The sequence below is a fragment of the Rattus norvegicus genome, chromosome 2, assembly GCF_036323735.1.
Source record: "Rattus norvegicus strain BN/NHsdMcwi chromosome 2, GRCr8, whole genome shotgun sequence".
In the NCBI taxonomy this organism is placed as follows: Eukaryota; Metazoa; Chordata; class Mammalia; order Rodentia; family Muridae; genus Rattus; species Rattus norvegicus.
The window spans coordinates 39,911,837-39,930,538 of record NC_086020.1 but is presented as its reverse complement, the minus strand read 5'-3'; the positions used below and the strand labels follow the sequence as shown (position 1 = coordinate 39,930,538).

Sequence of the window (18,702 nt, the reverse complement as noted above, 5' to 3'; positions counted from 1 at the left end):
ACAGCATCACAGCCCCAGGTTCGCTCAACTTTATCCCTCAACACACAGGCCCAATCCGTAGGCTGTTTTCTGCCTGGGGACAGAGTAGCTCTAGGGCTACAGGTCAGTGCTAGTGCCAGGCACTCTCCTCTGTGTCTTTTTTTTAAAGCTTTATTTATTTATTTCATGTATGTGAGTACACGGTCACTGTCTTTGGACAGACCAGAGGAGGGCATCAGATGCCATTACAGATGGTTGTGAGCCACCATGTGGTTGCTGGGAATTGAACTCAGTGCTTTTAACCACTGAGCCATCTCTCCAGCCCTCCTCTGTGTCTTTAAAGATTGAAGCAAACTTCTTCTAGAAACCATTTCAAAGTCTTTGTCCCCTTTATGTACTTGATCAGAATTCCATAAACATGCCCCCTTTACGAACTGTCATTGACTAGGAGTATAGGATTGTCATGATTCATGTTGTTGATCGATGACTGGAGCTGGGACTAGTCATTTCAGAAGGGTATGCTAGCAGGGAAGCAGAGTGAAGCCCTGTTAAGGATGAGGGTAAGGTGGTACTACTCAGTGGTTAACCCTTGCCGAGCATGCCTGAAGCTCAGAGTTCCATCTCTAGCATGCAACAAAGTAAAGTGAAAAAGAGAAGGGTAGTTATGTGTAGTGCCCATTTTTACTATTTCCAGTTCGGTTTTATGTAATTTGTGCTGGTTAGTTTTTTGTGACCTTGATGCAAGCTAGGGTCATTTGGGAAGAGGAACTACAATTGAGAAATACCTTCAGCAGATTGCCCTGTTGTCAGGTCTCTGTGATATTTTCTTAATGGTTGTTGTAGGACAGCCCGAACTACAGAGTGTAGGGCTTCCCCTGGGCAGGGAGCCCTGGGCTGTGTAAAAAAGCAAGCTGAGAGGTCATGGGGCGTGGAAAGCCAATAAGCATCACCCCTCCATGGCCTCTGCTTCTGCTCCTCTCTCCAGGTTCCTGCCTTGAATTCATGGCTATTTTCTTCATACTGTTCCCCCGGGTCAAATTTGAAGCATCAAAATTTGGTACTTTGAAAAATGGAAAAGTTCATTAAGGCTAGGAAAAGTTTAAAGAACACTCAGTATATGTTTGTAAAGTCATTCTTTTCTCACTGACAGATGACTTAGGGCAGAGTTTTTATATTCTCTGAAATATGTTACTGCATATTTCAACTAAATAGCACTTAAACCATTGGCATTTCTTACCAACATTTGTCTATAGCGTTTGACCCTTTTGAGTTTGTTGTTGAGAAATAGTCTAATTTAGAGCCCTAGTGCCTGGAGATACCCAGTAATCTCTGCTCGGGTGTGTAATGGAGGAGTGGCTGTATGTATTCACAAGACAGTTGTTATTTTAAATGGTTGATAGTATTTTTTGACTATAACTATTATTGGATTAAAAGCTTCCATATGTCTTTGCTTATTCGAAATCCCATCTTGTGCATTTCAGTTAAAATGTGACAGCTTGCCTTTAATCTCTGTTAACAAAATGAGGTTTACTTTCGGTTGGAGCTTCAGAAGATAGTTTCAACTTTATGCTTTTCAGTAACGATTTTTGGTGTTTTTTGGACTGGTGATATTTGTACATTGAGCATCCATAGTCAGTTCTGAGGCAGAAAAACAAGGGGTAGTTTACAGCTTTCTCAGCCTGAATGAGTATAATTCATATGTAAAGTAAACATACTCTGTTCTTTATGTAGTTTTTGGTCATGGAAGGAAGAAAAGAGGGAGAGGGAGGGTCAGTCAGTCTATTGCATTGAAGAAACACCATGACCAACAAGAAAGTTGGGGAGGAAAGGGCTTACCCTTCCAGATCACAATCCATTGTTGGAGGAAGTCAGGACAGGAGCTCCACAGGGATGGAACCTGCAGGCAGGAGCTGATGGGCATGGAGGGATGCTGCTTACTGGCTTGCTTCCTATGGCTTGTTCAGCCTGCTTGCTTTTTTATTTAGAACCCTGGACCACCAGACCAGGGATAGCAACACCCACAGTGGGCAGGGCCCTCCACCCATTGATTCCTAATTAAGAAATGCCCTACACCTGGATGTCATGGAGGCATTTTCTCAACTGAGGCTCCTTTCTCTGTGATAACTCTAGCTTGTGTCAAGCTGACATAAAACCAGCCACTACAACTGACGCCTTATCAACTGGACACACAAACACATCACTATTAAGCCTCAACCCTTACTGTCTTAATCATCTTCAAGATCTAAATAACATTAGAAGTCCCACAGTCTTTACAAATTCAAACGTTAAAATTTCAGTTCCTTTAAAAGATCTCATCTCTTTTAAAGTCCAAAGTCTTTTACAATTCAAAGACTTTTAAGTGTACACTCTAGTAAAATACTTTCTTTAAGAGGGAAAAAAAAATCAGAGCACAGTTGCAATCAAATCAAAGCAAAATCAAAACTCGTAACCATTCATCGTTAACCATCCACTCAAGTTCTCTGGACTGCTCCAGAGAGCTTGGGTCAGTCTCCAGCTCTGCCCTCTGTAGCACGCCACTGCTGCTGCTCTTCTTGATGGCCACTGCATGATCCTGACATCTTAAAATGTCTTTTGCTGCAACTGGCAGCACTTTCACAAATACTGTCTCACAGGCTTTCTTCATCATGCCAAGCCTCAGCTTCTCCTCATGACTCCCTCAGTCCTGTGCCTTCAACTGCCACTGAGACTGCACCTTCATTAATAGCCTCTCCTGGCCTCTCACTGTGCTAAACCTCTGCTGCTCTCCATGACCCCGTCCTTCATGCCTTCAAAACCAGTACCACCTGGGTGACTCACACAGCACCAAGTCTGGCTACCAACAGGAGGTACAACCTTGGCTGTGTGTGGAACACAGCTTCTCTCTGCTCTCAGAAAATGCTTCCCAGAAGATTTCACCGTAATGATGCTGGATTCTTCTTAATCACCACTAATTTCTTAGCTCCAGCTGACCAGCATCAATTGTCCCAGTAATGTAAAAGTTTGACTTTAGTAGTTCTAGAATCTTGTTAATCACAGCCGATTGTAGAGCCATTAATCTTCCCTCTGAAATTTCACAAGCCAGGCCTCCACCTCCTGCACTGCTGTCAACATTCTTTTCTTCCAAGCTCCTACAGAACATCCCACTTAAGGTCTCAGTACTTAGTGGCTTTTGTAGCTTGAAGTCTAAAGTCCTTCCACAGTCCTCCCAAAAACACGGTCCGGCTGCCCCAGCAGTACATACTACTATGCTGGTACCAACTTGTCCTAGTCAGGGTTTTATTGCTTCAAAGAAACACCAAGAAAGGGTTTATTTGGCTTACACTTCCAGACCATAGTGCATGTTGGAGGAAGTCAGACAACTCAAGCAGGGATGGAACCTGGAGGCAGGAGCTGATGCAGACGATGGAGAGGGGTATTGCTTACTGGCTTGCTTTTCCTTATGTGCTCAGTCTGCTTTCTTATAGAACCTAGAACTACCAGTCCAGGGATGGCACCACCCACAGTGGGCTGGGCCCTCCCCCCTTGATCACTAATTGAGAAAATGCCTTACAGCTGGATCTTATGGACGCATTTCCTCAATGGAGGCTCCTTTCTCTGTGATAACTCCAGTTTGTGTCAAGTTGACACACAAAACCATCCATAATCTACACACACACACACACACACACACACACACACACAGAGAGAGAGAGGAGAGAGAGAGAGAGATCATTGTGCTAAATCCTTTAGCATCAGTGAAGCAGAGCAGAATATTTTCACTATCTAAGTATCAGACTTCAATGATGGCTCTGTGGTCAGCACTTGCTGTTCTTCCAGAGGACTTGAGTTCAGTTCTAAGCACCCAGATTAGGCAGCTCACAACTGCATGTATGTAACTCCAGCTGCAGGGGGGGAATCTCGGCACCACAGGCACTGTATTCATGCGGCATATACTCACAAATAAAAGATCTGTCTCTGTCTCTATGTCTGTCTGTCTCTCTGTCTCTGTCTCTGTCTCTGTCTGTCTCTCTCTCTCTCTCTCTCTCTCTCTCTCTCTCTCTCTCTCTCTCTCTCTCTCTCTCTCTCTCTCTGTTTAGTTTTGTTTCTTGAGACAGGGTTTCTCAGTGTAGCCTTGGCTGAAATTCACTGTAGACCAGGCTGGCTTCAAACTCAGAAATCTGCCTACCTCTGTCTCCTGAGTGCTGGGATTAAAGGCATGCACAATTACTGTTAGGCAAAAACTAAATCTTACCAAAAAAAAAAAAAAAAGATGAAGGATAGGAGGGGAGGGGGAGGAGCAGCAGCAGCAACAACAAGCTCACATGTTTTGTGTAGCAGAAGAATTTGAGACCAAAAGAAAGGGGAAGAGGTGCCTCCATAGAGACTAGTACCTGTTGCAGTTGAAGTGAAGTCTAGTTGGCATGAAGTGGCTAACAGATGGAGACACATCTTCCTCAGTCCTACAATTCAAACTGGGATCTAGACTCTCCTTCAACCTCTCATTCTATCTTGAGTTGATAGATTTTCTTACCTTGTACTCAAGCATGAACTATCTGTATTATCTCAGCAGACCACAGCACTGAGCTTCAGAAAGGCGAAGGCAGTGAGTGAGTTGGAGGCCCAGCTTTCTTGTTTTGAGGAGGTTTCCTCTCAAGGTGCCTGTGTGGGGCTGCACAGTGTGCAGTGACTGGGAGAGGTGCAGTGCTCTCAGAAGCTCTTCTTTCTGCTGGTGGGGAAGGACAGCCAGGTCTGGGGCTGCACAGTGTGCAGTGATTGGGAGAGGTGCAGTGCTCTCAGAAGCTCTTCTTTCTGCTGGTGGGGAAAGACAGCCAGGTCTGCTGTGACAGGGAGCCTGACTGCATTTCTGATATTGGCAGCTCGCCTCAATCCTAAATTAATTTTTGAATAGCTGACTTTGGTACTGTCCTTCCCCTCAATTTTGTGTAAAACATTAAGAGAAACAAAACCCTCTCTGCCATAGTCTATTGGTTAGAGACATAAAGCTCTGATAAGTTTCTGTGTTCTTCGTTCAAATTTAGGAAATTGTGGGGTTTGTTCCAGTGATGGTGATTCACCGGACAGCATTCATTTCTTGTCTCCCTGTAATGAGTGTTGGATGAACAGGAGGCTATGTTTCTATTACTTCTGTTAATGGTGGAGAGCAGTGGTGCAGATAATCAAAATAAAATGATTTCTACCTGTCCTGGAGCCATAGGCGCCACTGGGGACAAGCTTCTCAAAGCAGAGTGATTTCATTTGGAGCATGAAGTGGATTGTCGGGTTATCAGCAGTGTTTGATGATGCTTCTGTTAAAGTCATTGCATGCATAGTTTTAATATGCACACGAGTTTGGGGTGGGGGGGGTTGTTTAGGTGTAAATCTTGATGGTTTTGTTTTTTTTTTTTGTTTTTAAAGAAAGATATAAATTATCTTCTAACTGATAGTTGATTCAAAAGCTTCCTAGTAATAATCTTTTAAAAATGTATCATGTGTTTATATTTTGTCCCCCCTCCCCTTAAGTATCTCAAGTTAATCTTGGGATACTGCTCCTCCTGCCTTGTTCTCCTAAGTTATAATTTACTGTATCAAATGCTCAAGTTAAATGGTCCACATTCCCTTTGCTGTGGCCTGTTTTTAAATGGGGAGCTTTTAAAATTATAATGCTAAGAACACCTTTTTGGTGCTTATGTGTTTTTGATGTATGTAGTGTGGAAGCAAGAGGCCAGTGCTGAGTGAGGGTCTTCCTTGATGGTTTCCCACCTCAGTCAGGTTTGAGATAGTGTCTCTCACTGAACCTAGAGCTCACCAATCCTGCTGGCTGGCTGGCGAGCCCAGTGAGCCTCTCTCTACCTTGCTGGTGCCCGGTTTAGGAGTGTGCTGCCTGTGCTCAGCATTTTTGCGTGGATTCAAGGACCAAACTCAGGTCCTTGCACTGGGTGGCAGACACCCTTCACTGAGCCAGCTCCCTGGCCTAACAAGATACAACCAAAAACTTTAAAGAATATAAATCTTATTTATCTAATCAACCCCTCTTTGTCACAAAGAAGCATGCAAGTTCTCAGTAATTTTGAGGGATTAGGTGAGTATGGTACAGACATTTTTACTTAACTTTGGTGCTTATTTTTAATTGTAGTTGTATGCTGATGTCTCATCATGAGGAACCGAAGGTAACAGAAGACGAAGAACCACCCACAGAACAAGACAAGAGGAAAAAGATGGTAAGCTACAGGCATGACCAGTGATCACCATGCTGGTAAATGGAATGTTGGTCTGTCCACCTGAATATCAGCCCATTCATCCCTTGTTGAAGAATTCAAGTGTCTGAGCTTTACTCTGTGGACAGGAAATCATTCTGAGATAGCTGATCCTGTCTGAGAAAACCAGTTTTGCTCATTAAAAAACAAAACAAACAAACAAAAAAAATGGACTCAACAAGTTTATTTAAGTTTAAAAAAAAGAAAAGAAAAAAATGAAAATTATTTGAGGAGACATATTGGATTGTTTTCTTATTCTTTCTTTATTATTGTTTCCCTGTTACGTTACTAGCTTTGTAATGATCCTTCTATGATCTTCATCATGAGGCATTATAAAATGCCCTGACTGCTACCATTAATACTTGTATCAGAATCTGGTAAGAATGAAGAGCAGAAGGCTAAGAGATGTCTGAAATACATCTTGAAATTTACTTATAATGTTTAATACTTACTCCGACCATGAATATAAATAGACACAGTGAGCTTTGGGAGTCTCTTCTGGTCTCATGACTTCGCTGCACCTTCTTCCTCTCCTGCAAAATGACAGCAGCAATGTCATCCACCCTAGAAACCCACAAGTGCCTTGTTGTTTGGTGTGTGCTCACTGTGATTTCATCTTGTTATTCTCGTCAGTCCTTCAGCAATCTTTTGTTAAGCTCAAGGATGTAATCCTGAGTTCACGGTCAGCACCATTTCACTTTGCCTTTGCACTTAGCAGCCACTACCCAGCAGCTAGTAAGAGGATGATGGTGGTGATGATCCTTCATCCTCCTCCTCCTCTTTCCTCTTCCCCTTCCCCTTCCCCGTTCCCCTCCCCCCCTTCTCCTGTTGTTATGATCTTATGTCCAGCCCAGGGGTGAATCTTTACACCAAAAGTTACATCTTTGTGTGAAGTTACTTGTGACCTTGAACAGATTACCTTGCCTTTTTAGACTTGTTTTACTTCATTGATGACATCAGAAGAAAACTGGGTTAGTAGATTACCAGGGCCTGCCAGCTAGAATCCATTTTTTATTTACTTTAAAAGCCTTTAATGCCATTTTCCTTTATGAATATATCCCCAGAAACATCCTTAAACTGAGGGTGGTGGCTCTCTAAGATGCAACATGTCGTCTCTTGACATGCAAGAGCGAGAGGCCCCTGATGCAACTTACTTGGCCTTATCCAATTCCTCCCTCCTATTCTCAACTTCAAAAGCACTGGAAGCACCATTATTGTCACAGAAAAATGTGATGGCATTTTCCCCACAACATTCTGAATTATAAATGAATAATAGGTATTCTCTTACTAGCTTCCATGTGTGCTGTTTAATTTTTCTTAATCTGGTAGATTTTTCCCTAGCAAGTTAAACTGCCCAAATTTGTGTTCCATTTTGTATTTAATTTTTAGTCATATTATGTAATAGCTTAGGCCTGGTGTGGGCTTTAGAAACCTCAAAGCCATCCCTAGTGACACACCTACTCCATCAAGAACAACCTCCCAATCCTTCCTTAACAGTTATTTCTACTAACTAGGAATCAAGCGTTCAAATACATGACCCTTGAGGACCATTCACATTCAAACTACTACAGCATGTACGCCACCTGTTCATCTCCTCCTCTCTCTCTACCGTCTCTCTTTACTGTCTCCACAGTTTTTGCTTTTCTGAAACTTGAATCCATGTATGATTTTTACTGTCAGAAAGTCAGAGCAGATCACAGGTTCTGCTGAAGATAAATATCATGTTGGTATAGGAAGCAGCTGGTGTGCAGCCACTCAGGTCCACTAGATGCCTTTGGCTCCGTTGGGTAGGTATTCATAACCAGAGCTGAGGGTGATTAGAAATTGAGAGATGTTTCTGTTTGCTCTTAGAGGCTCTGTAGAGCCTTGCAATAGGGCTTTGTCCTGCTACTTGAACCACACTAGGACAAAAATTGACTGTCTTCTGTAGACTTTTTTTGGCTCCTATAATCTTGGAGAATTAAATTCCAGTAACAACCCTCCCTCCTTATTTTTTAAGGCAGACTCTTATTATGTCACCTGATGGGTGTTTAGTCTCAGCTTCCCAGATGCTGGGATACCAAGCATGTGCCAATGCCACCATGCCTGACCAAGTCCTTATTCTATGTCTAGTTCTCTTAGCAGCTCTGCACCCTCAGTGACCTTTGGTAGGTGCAGCAGGTTTCCCCAGTGTGCACATGACATACAGCAGGCACTCAACAAATGTTACAGGAGTGAATGAGTGAGTGGGAACATACATACATGCATGCATGCATACATACATACATACATTTATACATTCTTACATACATGTATACATACATACATTTATACATTCTTACATACATGTATTCATACATAAATACATATATTCGGACATACATTTATACATTCTTACATACATTCATATACATATACATACATTCATACATACATTTATACATTCTTACATACATACATTCATAAATACATACATTCATACATACATATGCGATACAGCCCTTACCTTCAGGAGCTCATAAACCATTGTTGAGAAAGAAGGGATAAGCATGTATGCTATCACTGGTCTACTAAACCATGGTGATTGCTAGAGAAAAGGGGCCACTTCTCCATAGACTGCTTGATCATTCTGCAGAGCTCTTCCAAGCCTGCCAGACCAGCAGAACCAGTCAGCAACTTCATCTCAGGGCTGGTCTCAACTAGCTTCAGCTCCTGAAATGGACTCTAGATGAATTAAGCAGAAAAATCTTAAAAACAGTAGGATAGAGAAAGGTTCTTTAGATAGTGGTCAGTTATCCTTAAGGGACATGTTTTAAGACCTGAAGTGCATGCCTAAGAAACATGGCCAGAACCCTGCATATACTGTTTTATACTGACTTCTGAATTTGTCATACTAAGACTTTAATAGTAACTATTTAAAAATGGACAGTTACAGCATATCGTGTGATAGAAGACTGGCGAGCACGACCTCCACCTTTTGTAAAGATAAGAAATGGTGTGCTGCCTTTCCTTGGGAGTTCTGTGACAGGATTAGAGTGCTGTATAAAGGTTCTGGGGACACTGCAGGGCCAAAACCAAAGCATGGGTGTAGCCATTCATATGGCTTAGTAGCTCTCTCTTGGTAACTGGATACAAGGCTGTGTATTGTTGAGTATAAAAGGCATTCAATCATTTAAAATGTATCAAATTTCACTTCAGTTCTAGTGAAAGTCCGAATCTTGTTTTCTAGGGTTGTTTTTTCTTTTTACTTTATTTTTTTAGCCAACAATGATATTAATTATCATGTAGTGCTTACATGGCTTCATGGCAGCATCATAGGTGACCCCTGAGATTTGTCTGACTGTAGTGGAAACTTACCCCACTGTTTGAATTGAACTTCAACGACCGGTGCTTTAGTGCCCTCGCTTTAGCACACAAATATTTATATCTGTTGCTTTATGGCTTCTAGTCTGATCTGTCTGTTTATCCTGAATGTGTTGGGCATGGCATTCCACACATGCAGAGCACTCAGGAGGCTGAAGTGGGGGCGAGGGGATGCTGAAAGTTCAAGGACAGTGTGAGCCACATAGCAATAACCCGTCAGGAAACAAAAGGGGAAAAGGTGAAAGGTACCATTTTTCCCCTTAAGTGTTTGGCACAGATAAAAATGAGCTTTATAAAATTTGAGGCATTATAGATAATAGGGAAAAGTGAGTTATGATTTATCAAAAATCAAAACTGTTTACTACTAAAAGAAAACTTAAGTACACCCAAATTTTCGATTTTTAACTAATTAATATGAAACTCTTATGAGTAGGTAGTGTCTCCTAGAACTGTCAACAGATTTCATCTGTAAAGCTTTTGTAGATATGTCAGTGTACTTAACTATTGCCCTGATTGTATCTAAGGAATTTTTTTACTATAACAGTTCAGACTTTATTTTTGTGCTAACAATCTGTTTCCATATTTTCAGTCATTTACTCAGAATATGTATTTGCTAAGATCAAATTCCTTGTTTTGAAATTTTTTTCAAGATTTTATTTTTATTTTATGTGTACATATATTTGTCTGTGAAAGTGTGTGCCACGTGTTTGCAGTGCCCACAGAGGTCAGAACCATCTGGTTGTGAACCACCTGATGTGGGTACTGGGAATTGAACTCATGTTCTCTGCAAAAGCAGAATGTGTTGAGCCATCTCTCCAGCTGCAACAACATTAATCTTGAGCTTTAATATTAAATAACCATTTAGAAAATAGTACATACACATCGATGTTTCTGACTCTTCAGATAAAGCCCTGCTGCTGTTACTTTACTCTCACAGATTGCTCCTTGTGTGTTGTGACATACATTTATCATCGCCTTCCACCAAATCAGACCTCTTAAGGCTCACGTAGGAAAGCCTAAATCCTCACACTCCATAATTCTTTAAACAGTTCTCTGCTTCCTCTTAACCAAGCAGCACAGAGTCTTACCTGCTGTAGTTGTGTTCTCACTCCTCTTGACCTCTATTCAATGGCACTCAAGTGCCTTCTTCCAAATGGAACAATTTTCTCTTGTATTCATCCTACAAACACAGAGCAGTCATCATATGCACAGCACTAATCTTCATTAGCAGTGTTTCCTCTGCTCACTGTATGTCTTTCTGCAATCCCTGGCTACTGGTGTATTTGATTAACTGTACACATTATCGTATTAAAAACCTCTTTACATTATTAGTGTATTAACAAGAGGATTTCTTTAAAGGACGGGTTTTTCTTGTTTCTATACATTTTGCAAATTTTACTTTTTTTCTCTTAAAATGTGCCTCCCATTACACTGATCCTACTAATTCCTTACCTTCATCTCTAAATGGTACGGAAACGTTGAGAGTGCCCTTTGAGAGCATGGAAGTTCATCTAAGGGTAACTTTATAAAGACAGTAGCTACTTAGCAGTTGTGGAGTTAGCACAGCTCTCCTTATACACATGACCCCTCTGGTGCTGCCTGGTGGAAGCAGGAAGCCTGGAGGTCAGGCCAGTCTTTACTGCACAGTGCAATGCCAGTGTTCCACTGTAGGGCACTTGTCCCGCATGAGCAGGGCTCTGGATTTAGTCCCTTGCAGCACACATAAAAACCCTTAAAAACCAACAATGAGCTTAACTCAAATCCTGGGCAAGTTCTTGGAAAAGACAGTTATGCCTTTAAAAACTGTGGACTTGTCAATGACATTAAAACTGGCTAAAAGATAATGAATTGAAATAATCCAACTGAGTTGTAATAAAGACACAAATTGATAACCAGACACCCTCCTGAGACAGCAATTTTTCCTTTGATGGAACTAAAATGTTAATCAAAAAATAGTTTGAGATCATACAGGTCAGGATCCTCCACAGCAGGCTGTGTAAGGGCACTCAGACACTGGGAAAGGAAAGGCTATTGAAAATGACTTGAATTTATTATAGCATGGCTTCTGAGGCGGTTTTATTTTTTTACTTGTGTGTATGTTTTAGGTGAAACTTAACTAATTGCCTGCTGGTGTCAGTAATGTTCTTGAGTTTTGTAGACAATCTTACCTTGTTTATTTGGATTCTTACTAAAAACCTTAATCAGCAAGTTCGGATACTGCTGTTCACTTAGAAACTGGCAGTGAGGGACTGTCTGGATGTAGTGAAAACACACAGGGCTGTGGGTGAAGAACGGACCCACCTGGGGAAAGCCTCTTCCCTAACTCAGATGACACACCCGGAACACAGACGGCCTAGGCTACCTCCATGGCAGCCGTTTCTGTCTTTCTGTCTGTCTTTCCCGTCCGCCACTTTTCTCCTATCGCTTGCTAGAAGAAAAAGTTAGTTTTATTAACATCCTGTTCACAGCAGTGATCTTAGTATTGGAGCTGTTATTTTAAAGACATTTGTGAAAATAAAAGTGACCTATATTAATTTGAAAATCATAAATGATCACAGATGGAAAATACTTTCACCAAGGAGATCTTTATCACTGTAATATATACCCTTCCCAGTATTTTTTGCACATATAATTATATCTTTATAAGTTAGAAATAATAATGATTTTATATGTGTGTTCTGTTAAATTTTTCTTAGATATAAATATACAAATATGTTTTCATAAATATCAATTTGCATTTCTATCATTTCTTTTAGTGGTTGCATATAATGAAATTCTATTGAATGAATTTTCATCCTACCGCACTGCCTATTCCCATGTCCTGGGTATTGAGCCCTTATACCTGTTAGACAGTTTCTCTGCCTCTGAGTTACATTCTTCCACTTTCATGCATCTTGTGGACCTGCATTCTAGTCCAAGTACTCATGTCAAAAGCCAGACATGGTAAGCCTAGTGCCACTGAAATTCCCTAGGGCTTGCTAGCCAACCAGTGAGCTCCAGGGCCAGCTAGACTTAGCCTAACTTTTTGTTTATTTGTTTTGTTTTTTTCCCAGGCAGCACCATTTGAACACACAAGAGTAGTTGACATAGTAAATATGGTAATTCAGGGGGTGTATGGCATGTATTATTCTTGAAAGGACAGCCTGTCACCCTAAGGAAAACAATGAATGGTATATGTTACTTACTGCTAAATTGGACCCATCAAGTAGAGTTAGAATTTTGGAACATGCATATAGTGTATCCCCCTTGCTTTGATAACTTTCTGCTTATTTCTCACATGTGTCTAGCAGTGAGACTAAGTTTAGAACAATTTGATAGTGCAGGATTTCAACATATACTCAGTGGACCTATATTTTGTAAATGATTAAATTCATGTTTAGAAAAATATTTCCAAGAGTACAAGATTCATTCAAAGAATAAGATAGACAGATTATAATGTAATGGAGAATGGAAAGGTCATGGTGGTTTCTGATTTCTTGTTTGTGACTGACCTTTAAGAAAATATTATTTATAGTAACTTTTTAAATGGCATCTGTGATTGTCTTAGGGTTTCCATTGCTGTGAATAGAGACCAAGCCAAGGCACATCTTATAACGGACAACATTCAGCTGGGGCTGGCTTACAGTTTTAAAGGTTTAATCCATTATCATCATGGTGGGAAGCATTGCAGCGTGCAGGCATGGTGGAGGACCTCAGAGTTCTGTCTTGATCCTCAGGCAGTTGAAGGGGGAAACTGTGTTCCACACTGGGTGGAGCATAGGCATAGGAAACCTCACAGCCCACTCCCACAGTGACATAGTTTCTCCAGTAAGCCATACCCATTCCAACAAGGTCACACCTCCTAGTAGTGCTACTCCTCATGGGCCAAGCATTCAAACACCGGAGCCTGTGAGGGCCAAACCTATTCAAACCACCATATCCATCCCTTGAACTACATACCTAAGATGGTTGTTTGGTGTCTTGGTTTGTTGTTATTTGTTTGTTTTGTTTTGTTTTTTCCTTAATTTAACCCAAACACAGGACAGAGAGTGAATGCAGAAAGAGAGAGGAGGATTTGGGTTTTTTCGGTTGGACTAAACACTACAGAGATTTGTTAGAAGCTAAAATAGTTCTTCCTAAGGAGTTTTTCCTTCAACAGCTATAGATGCATGTCATAAATGATTTTGACTTTGATAAATAAAATTTCATTCTGTTCAGAAAATTAGAGTGCGGGCTGTCAGAATTTCTTTAAAAACCAGGGATCCCTGCCAGGCCTGTGTTTCAGGTCTGTAAACCAGCAGCAGCTAAGGCAGGAGTTTGTGAGCCAAACCCAACCTGGCTGTGTCTAAGTAAAAACCCTGTCTCAGAAACAAAAGCAACTGAGCAAGCTTTTGTTCACTTAGCTTTCGTGGGTTTTAAATTAATCCTAAAGCTCAGCAACCGGGTAAAGGTGATCTGTGGGCTAGGAGAATGAGGCAGTCAGTCAGTCCCCTGCCTTCAAAGCACCGGGACCTAACACTGATCTCCAGAACCCATGTGAAATGCTGGGCATATGCTGCCGTGAAACCCCATCCTGGGAAGACAAAGACTGGAGCATCTCTGGAGCTCAGGGGCCAGCTAGTCTAGCGTGATTGGTGAGCATCAGACCAGGGAAGGGCCTGTCTCAAAAGAGGAGAAGGTATTTGTAAGATGACACTTGAGGTTGTCCTCTGCCTTCCACATATTGCACACTTGTACCTGTACCTGCAGGCTCTCTCTAGATCTCAAACTTGGGGCTTCATGCTTTCAAGGCAATCACTTTACCAAGTGAACTGATTCCCCAGTTCCAAAAAAGAGGTTGTTTGGATTTCCTTCTTCCTCAGCTTCCTTTCTTCCTCCTTCTAATAGAGTCTCTTGTAGTCTAAGCTGACCTTGAACTTGCAGTATAGCCAAGGATGACTTTGAAATAATGATCCCCCTGTCTCTGTGTCCTGCGTGGGCTTCCAAGGTTGCATCCCACCACACCTGATTTTATGTGATGCTTCAAGTGTACCGAACAGTGGACCTACTGACCTGAATTGGAGTGTCTGAGAATGGCCTAGGAGCCTCCTGCCTCCATTTCTCAAGTTCTAGGAATGCGTGTAGCCTGCCACACTCAGCTGTGTTGTTTTTCTTCCTTTCATTTTTAGAGAAAACTTTGTTTCTGTGATCAGAGCAGAAAAATTTTGGCAAGAAAATATTCAAGATTATATGTAGTCAACATTACTGTAGAGAGGCCTTCATGGCATTTTCCAACTCCAGGGTCTTACCCCATCACCATATTCAGTTAATGACAGATGTGTTCCTTCCAAGTAGTGCATAGCAATGCCATTGCTCCTAATCACTGTCCAGCTTGGTTGCCTCAGACCTGAGCCACAGAAGTTACCTTGTCTTGTCTATTCTGCCTGCCCATCCCACCTTCCTCTAACTCTGTCATGCTAACACTGTCAGACGCCCACACATTCAGATTCCTTAGTTCCAGCTCTTCTGTGCAGTTTTGAGAATTAATGTAAGTTGTTTGTTTTGAGCCAGGGTCTCACTGTGTATCTTAGGCTAGTCTCAAACTCACAAAGACAAACTTTTTTACGATTATGAATTTTCACATTACCTTGAGAACTGGAGATTCATGTTTAAGAAACTGACTTGTGATGGTCAGGCATGCCAGTTTTCAAATACTGCTTGCTAACTGATTCTGAAACCTTGTCTCATCCCACATGAGCTTGGTCTTCAAACACAAAGCAAGACTTATTCTGAGGTGTTGGCACAAACTTATTTATAGTTTTAAATATCAAATGTAGATATCTAGTAGTTCCCTTTTTAATGCAGATTAAATCTTGGTATGCTGACTTATGATTTATGATTCTTTGTGATTTATGAAAACTGTCCAGATGAAGGATAAATAGTGAGGCATCATTTATTTTGAGATGCTTAAGTAGTGTTGTTTTCTATGTAGCTTAAAATGTTAAAGCTGTTACTTTGAGTTTGCCATTTGGCTTCTCTTCTTTAATTAATTAATTAATTAATTAATTTATTACCTATTCACAAGCTACTTAGCATCTTACAGTATTTAATAGTGTAGGCATTACTCTGGACTTGTGTGCTACCCATCTAATAAAATAAGTACACACCTTGTGTTTAAAATATGTGTGGTATCATTCCGAGCTCCCCAGGAAACAACAAGCTAAACAGTCATGAAACTACTATCCCCTCCCCTGATGTAGTTAGTTAGTTCAGATTCTAAAACACTGCAGTTTCTACAGTAGTCTTGTCATGTAAGCAGAGGGTCAAGATGGAAACATTGCACTCCTCCAGCTCCCCCACCATAGTCTGCATTTTTATAAACTAATGACTTACTAGTTGGTGAAAGCACCTGCCTTGCAAGCACACAGACCTGAGTTCATTCCTGAGATCCCCATGTAAGGCCCTGACTGGTAAATGCTCTAGCCTTTATACATCACTCAGCAGTTCCTATCTATAGTACCTGATCCTTCGCTTGTTTGATTGCCTTGTAGTTGTCAAGAGACCTGAGAGTCTTACATGATTTGCCAAATGATCTCATTTTCTTGAAACCATTGAGGCCATTGGAGTAATAAGGAGCTGTAAGGGAGCAGGTGTTGCCGTAACTGGTTCTCATTGTAATGTTCAAGTTTCTTAGTCCCCTTAATAAGCTTGTAGGCAGGAACCAATGACATTTACTGGGCATGGTGGTGTACACCTGTACTTTGAACACTTGGGAGCCTGAAGTAAGAAGCCCTTGGGTTAGGGCCAGCTTGGTCTACACAGTGAGACTGTGGCTCCAATACGGGGACAGGACAGTCAGAGGACTCAGCATATCCAGAGGTAACTTTAGGTTGCAGACAGAGTCTAATTTTCCTTCACTCTCGTGAGTTATTTGCACTGGTATTTCTGCACTATAGGGTCAGTGTGTGTGGTACACCTTCGGTGTCTCTCTTACAGAGTTTACAAACATGGCTGTATTTCTGAGGAATGATAAAATCAAAGGTATTGCTAAATAGTCACACTTAATTATTAGTGGACTTGTTTCTAATTTAATGACATCAATCCACATAACACATCTGAGTGTCCCACTCCATTTTATTGTAATCATTCTACTTAAATGGTACACTAAGTGGCAAGAGAGAATATGTTCCATTATTAATTAATTAATTATCTAGAACACTATGAAAGAATGGTAAGTGAATAGAAATTAGCTAAATTAAGAATTTATTTACTCTTGTTTATTTAACATGATGAAATTGGTCCTTATTCTGATATAGAGAGATGGTGTTTTATCTACTCCATTGCTGAAAGTTGTCTGGAATTCACTGCTAAAATGGCTTATAAGAAAGGTGCTTTTAGGCTAAAACAGGAGGAGCACATCCAGCCTCTGCTATAGAATGAAACTGTCATAAAAACAGAATGCCTCTATTAAGTATGAGCCTCCTTAAAAGGCAGCACATTTTATATGATCTCAAAAATAGTTCCATGACCCTAACAGCATTTTGAGGTGAAATGATCCTATTTCCCTACCTTTCCTTATTATGAAGTTGTTTTATTCCCACAGCTTTCTCAGTGAACTGATGTTAAAGTTGGGGACTCTTGTGGTTCATGTGTGTAGCTGAACCCAAGAAAATCACATGATTCATGGTAATAGAGCTGAAGAATACAGTCAGTAAACTTAATTAATGGCTGCATATAAAAATTGTACCCCATTCAAGAAAATGCACATATTCCTGCAACATTACAAAAACAGAGCCTGAGGAAAACCTCTAGCTCCCCAAAGCAGAAGAAGTATAGTTTTTATTATCTGACAGTAATGAAATAAAGCTAAAAGTTAAAGGCTGAGATAGTGTTACATACATCATATTACATGAAGTTTTTAAACCTTATTTTAAAGGGCAGCTTGCCGTTTTGAGGCCGGTGACATAAACAATGAGACATGAAAGCGTGTAGATGTAGCTTAATTACTCATAGCCCACAGTCATTTATTGTCAAACAAAAAAGAATGAAAATGAGTGAGTTCAAAACTTACTTCAAAAGGTGAAACATAAATTACCCTTAGGGAAATGAAAGCACACAAAGACTTCAATAGTTTTTAAAATGAGTTCAGAGGCAGAAAAATGCTGACAGGTGAATAAGTAGAATTGTTTTTCTTTCAAAAACTAGCAACAAAGTAGACACAACAGTCAGTGTAGTCAGGGAATGAGTGGGAGAGATATAAATGTAAAATCTTAGGAATGGCTGGCGAGATGAACCAGTGAAGAAAGGTTCACAAGCCTGGAGTGTGAGCTCTAAACAGCAGCTACTGCAGAAGGATGAAGAAGAAAACCAATGCGCTACCCGCAGGTTGTCCTTTGACTTCTGTGGTGTACTATGGGGTTTGGTTTTGGTTTTTTGTTTATTTGTTGTTTTTAAGAAACAATCTAAGCTAGCACCTCGATACCCTAAACATCTTTGAGATAAAAAGCCATGTCATGTGGCATTAGGTATCGAAATCTCCAGCAGAGATTTTTCAGGTAGCAGAATCACTGCTTCAACATGGCTGTAGGACTTGGAAAGGGCTGGAAAGGCAGTGGTTAGAGTCAGCCTGAGGAGTGGCAGAAGTCATTCTGCCCACAGGCCAGCTGGGTAAATACAGTGCATCTGTAGGAAGGAAGGGTAATGAGCCTGGTCTCTCCTGTGGAATTTCTCATCAAGGTGACAGAATAAGAGGACATGCAAGTGACTACAGCAGGAAGTGTTGGCTAAGATGGGACTAAGTCATTGAACTTCTCGTTTAAACCAGCAGATTCCAAGAAAATCAACAGATTAACCATGAAGAGAGTTTAATATCTTAGTCAATTAAATATTAACCAGCAAAAACTAGTTAAAGATAGCAAACTGTATAAAAATTCCTTTTACATCTAGATATTGACCTGTGTTTTGGAAAATCATATGGAATTCTGGAGAGGAAAAAAGATGAAAAGATGGTGGAGGAAAGAGTGATTATAGAGAGAGAGAGACACCTGCATTCCCTAGTCAGTATGTGGTTAGATGAGACCACTTCAGATACTCTTCAGTGGAGTACAGGTAGAGAGAATCTCAGGAAACTCTATCAAGTCAGGTGAGAATTAAATAGAATTAAATGTATAGAGCTAAACAGGCTAACAGT

General features: G+C 40.8%; 1 protein-coding gene across 4 annotated transcripts in view; it reads left to right on the top strand.

Moving 5' to 3' along the window:
- The window catches only part of Ipo11 (importin 11), a 173,170-nt gene that overhangs the window by 145,947 nt on the left and 8,521 nt on the right, over positions 1-18,702 (top strand). For all 4 annotated transcript variants that reach the window (XM_063282684.1, XM_063282685.1, XM_063282683.1 and 1 more), the window contains one exon: positions 6,092-6,176. In XM_063282684.1, the coding sequence (XP_063138754.1) occupies positions 6,092-6,176 (85 nt within the window). The remainder of the gene's footprint in view (positions 1-6,091; positions 6,177-18,702) is intronic.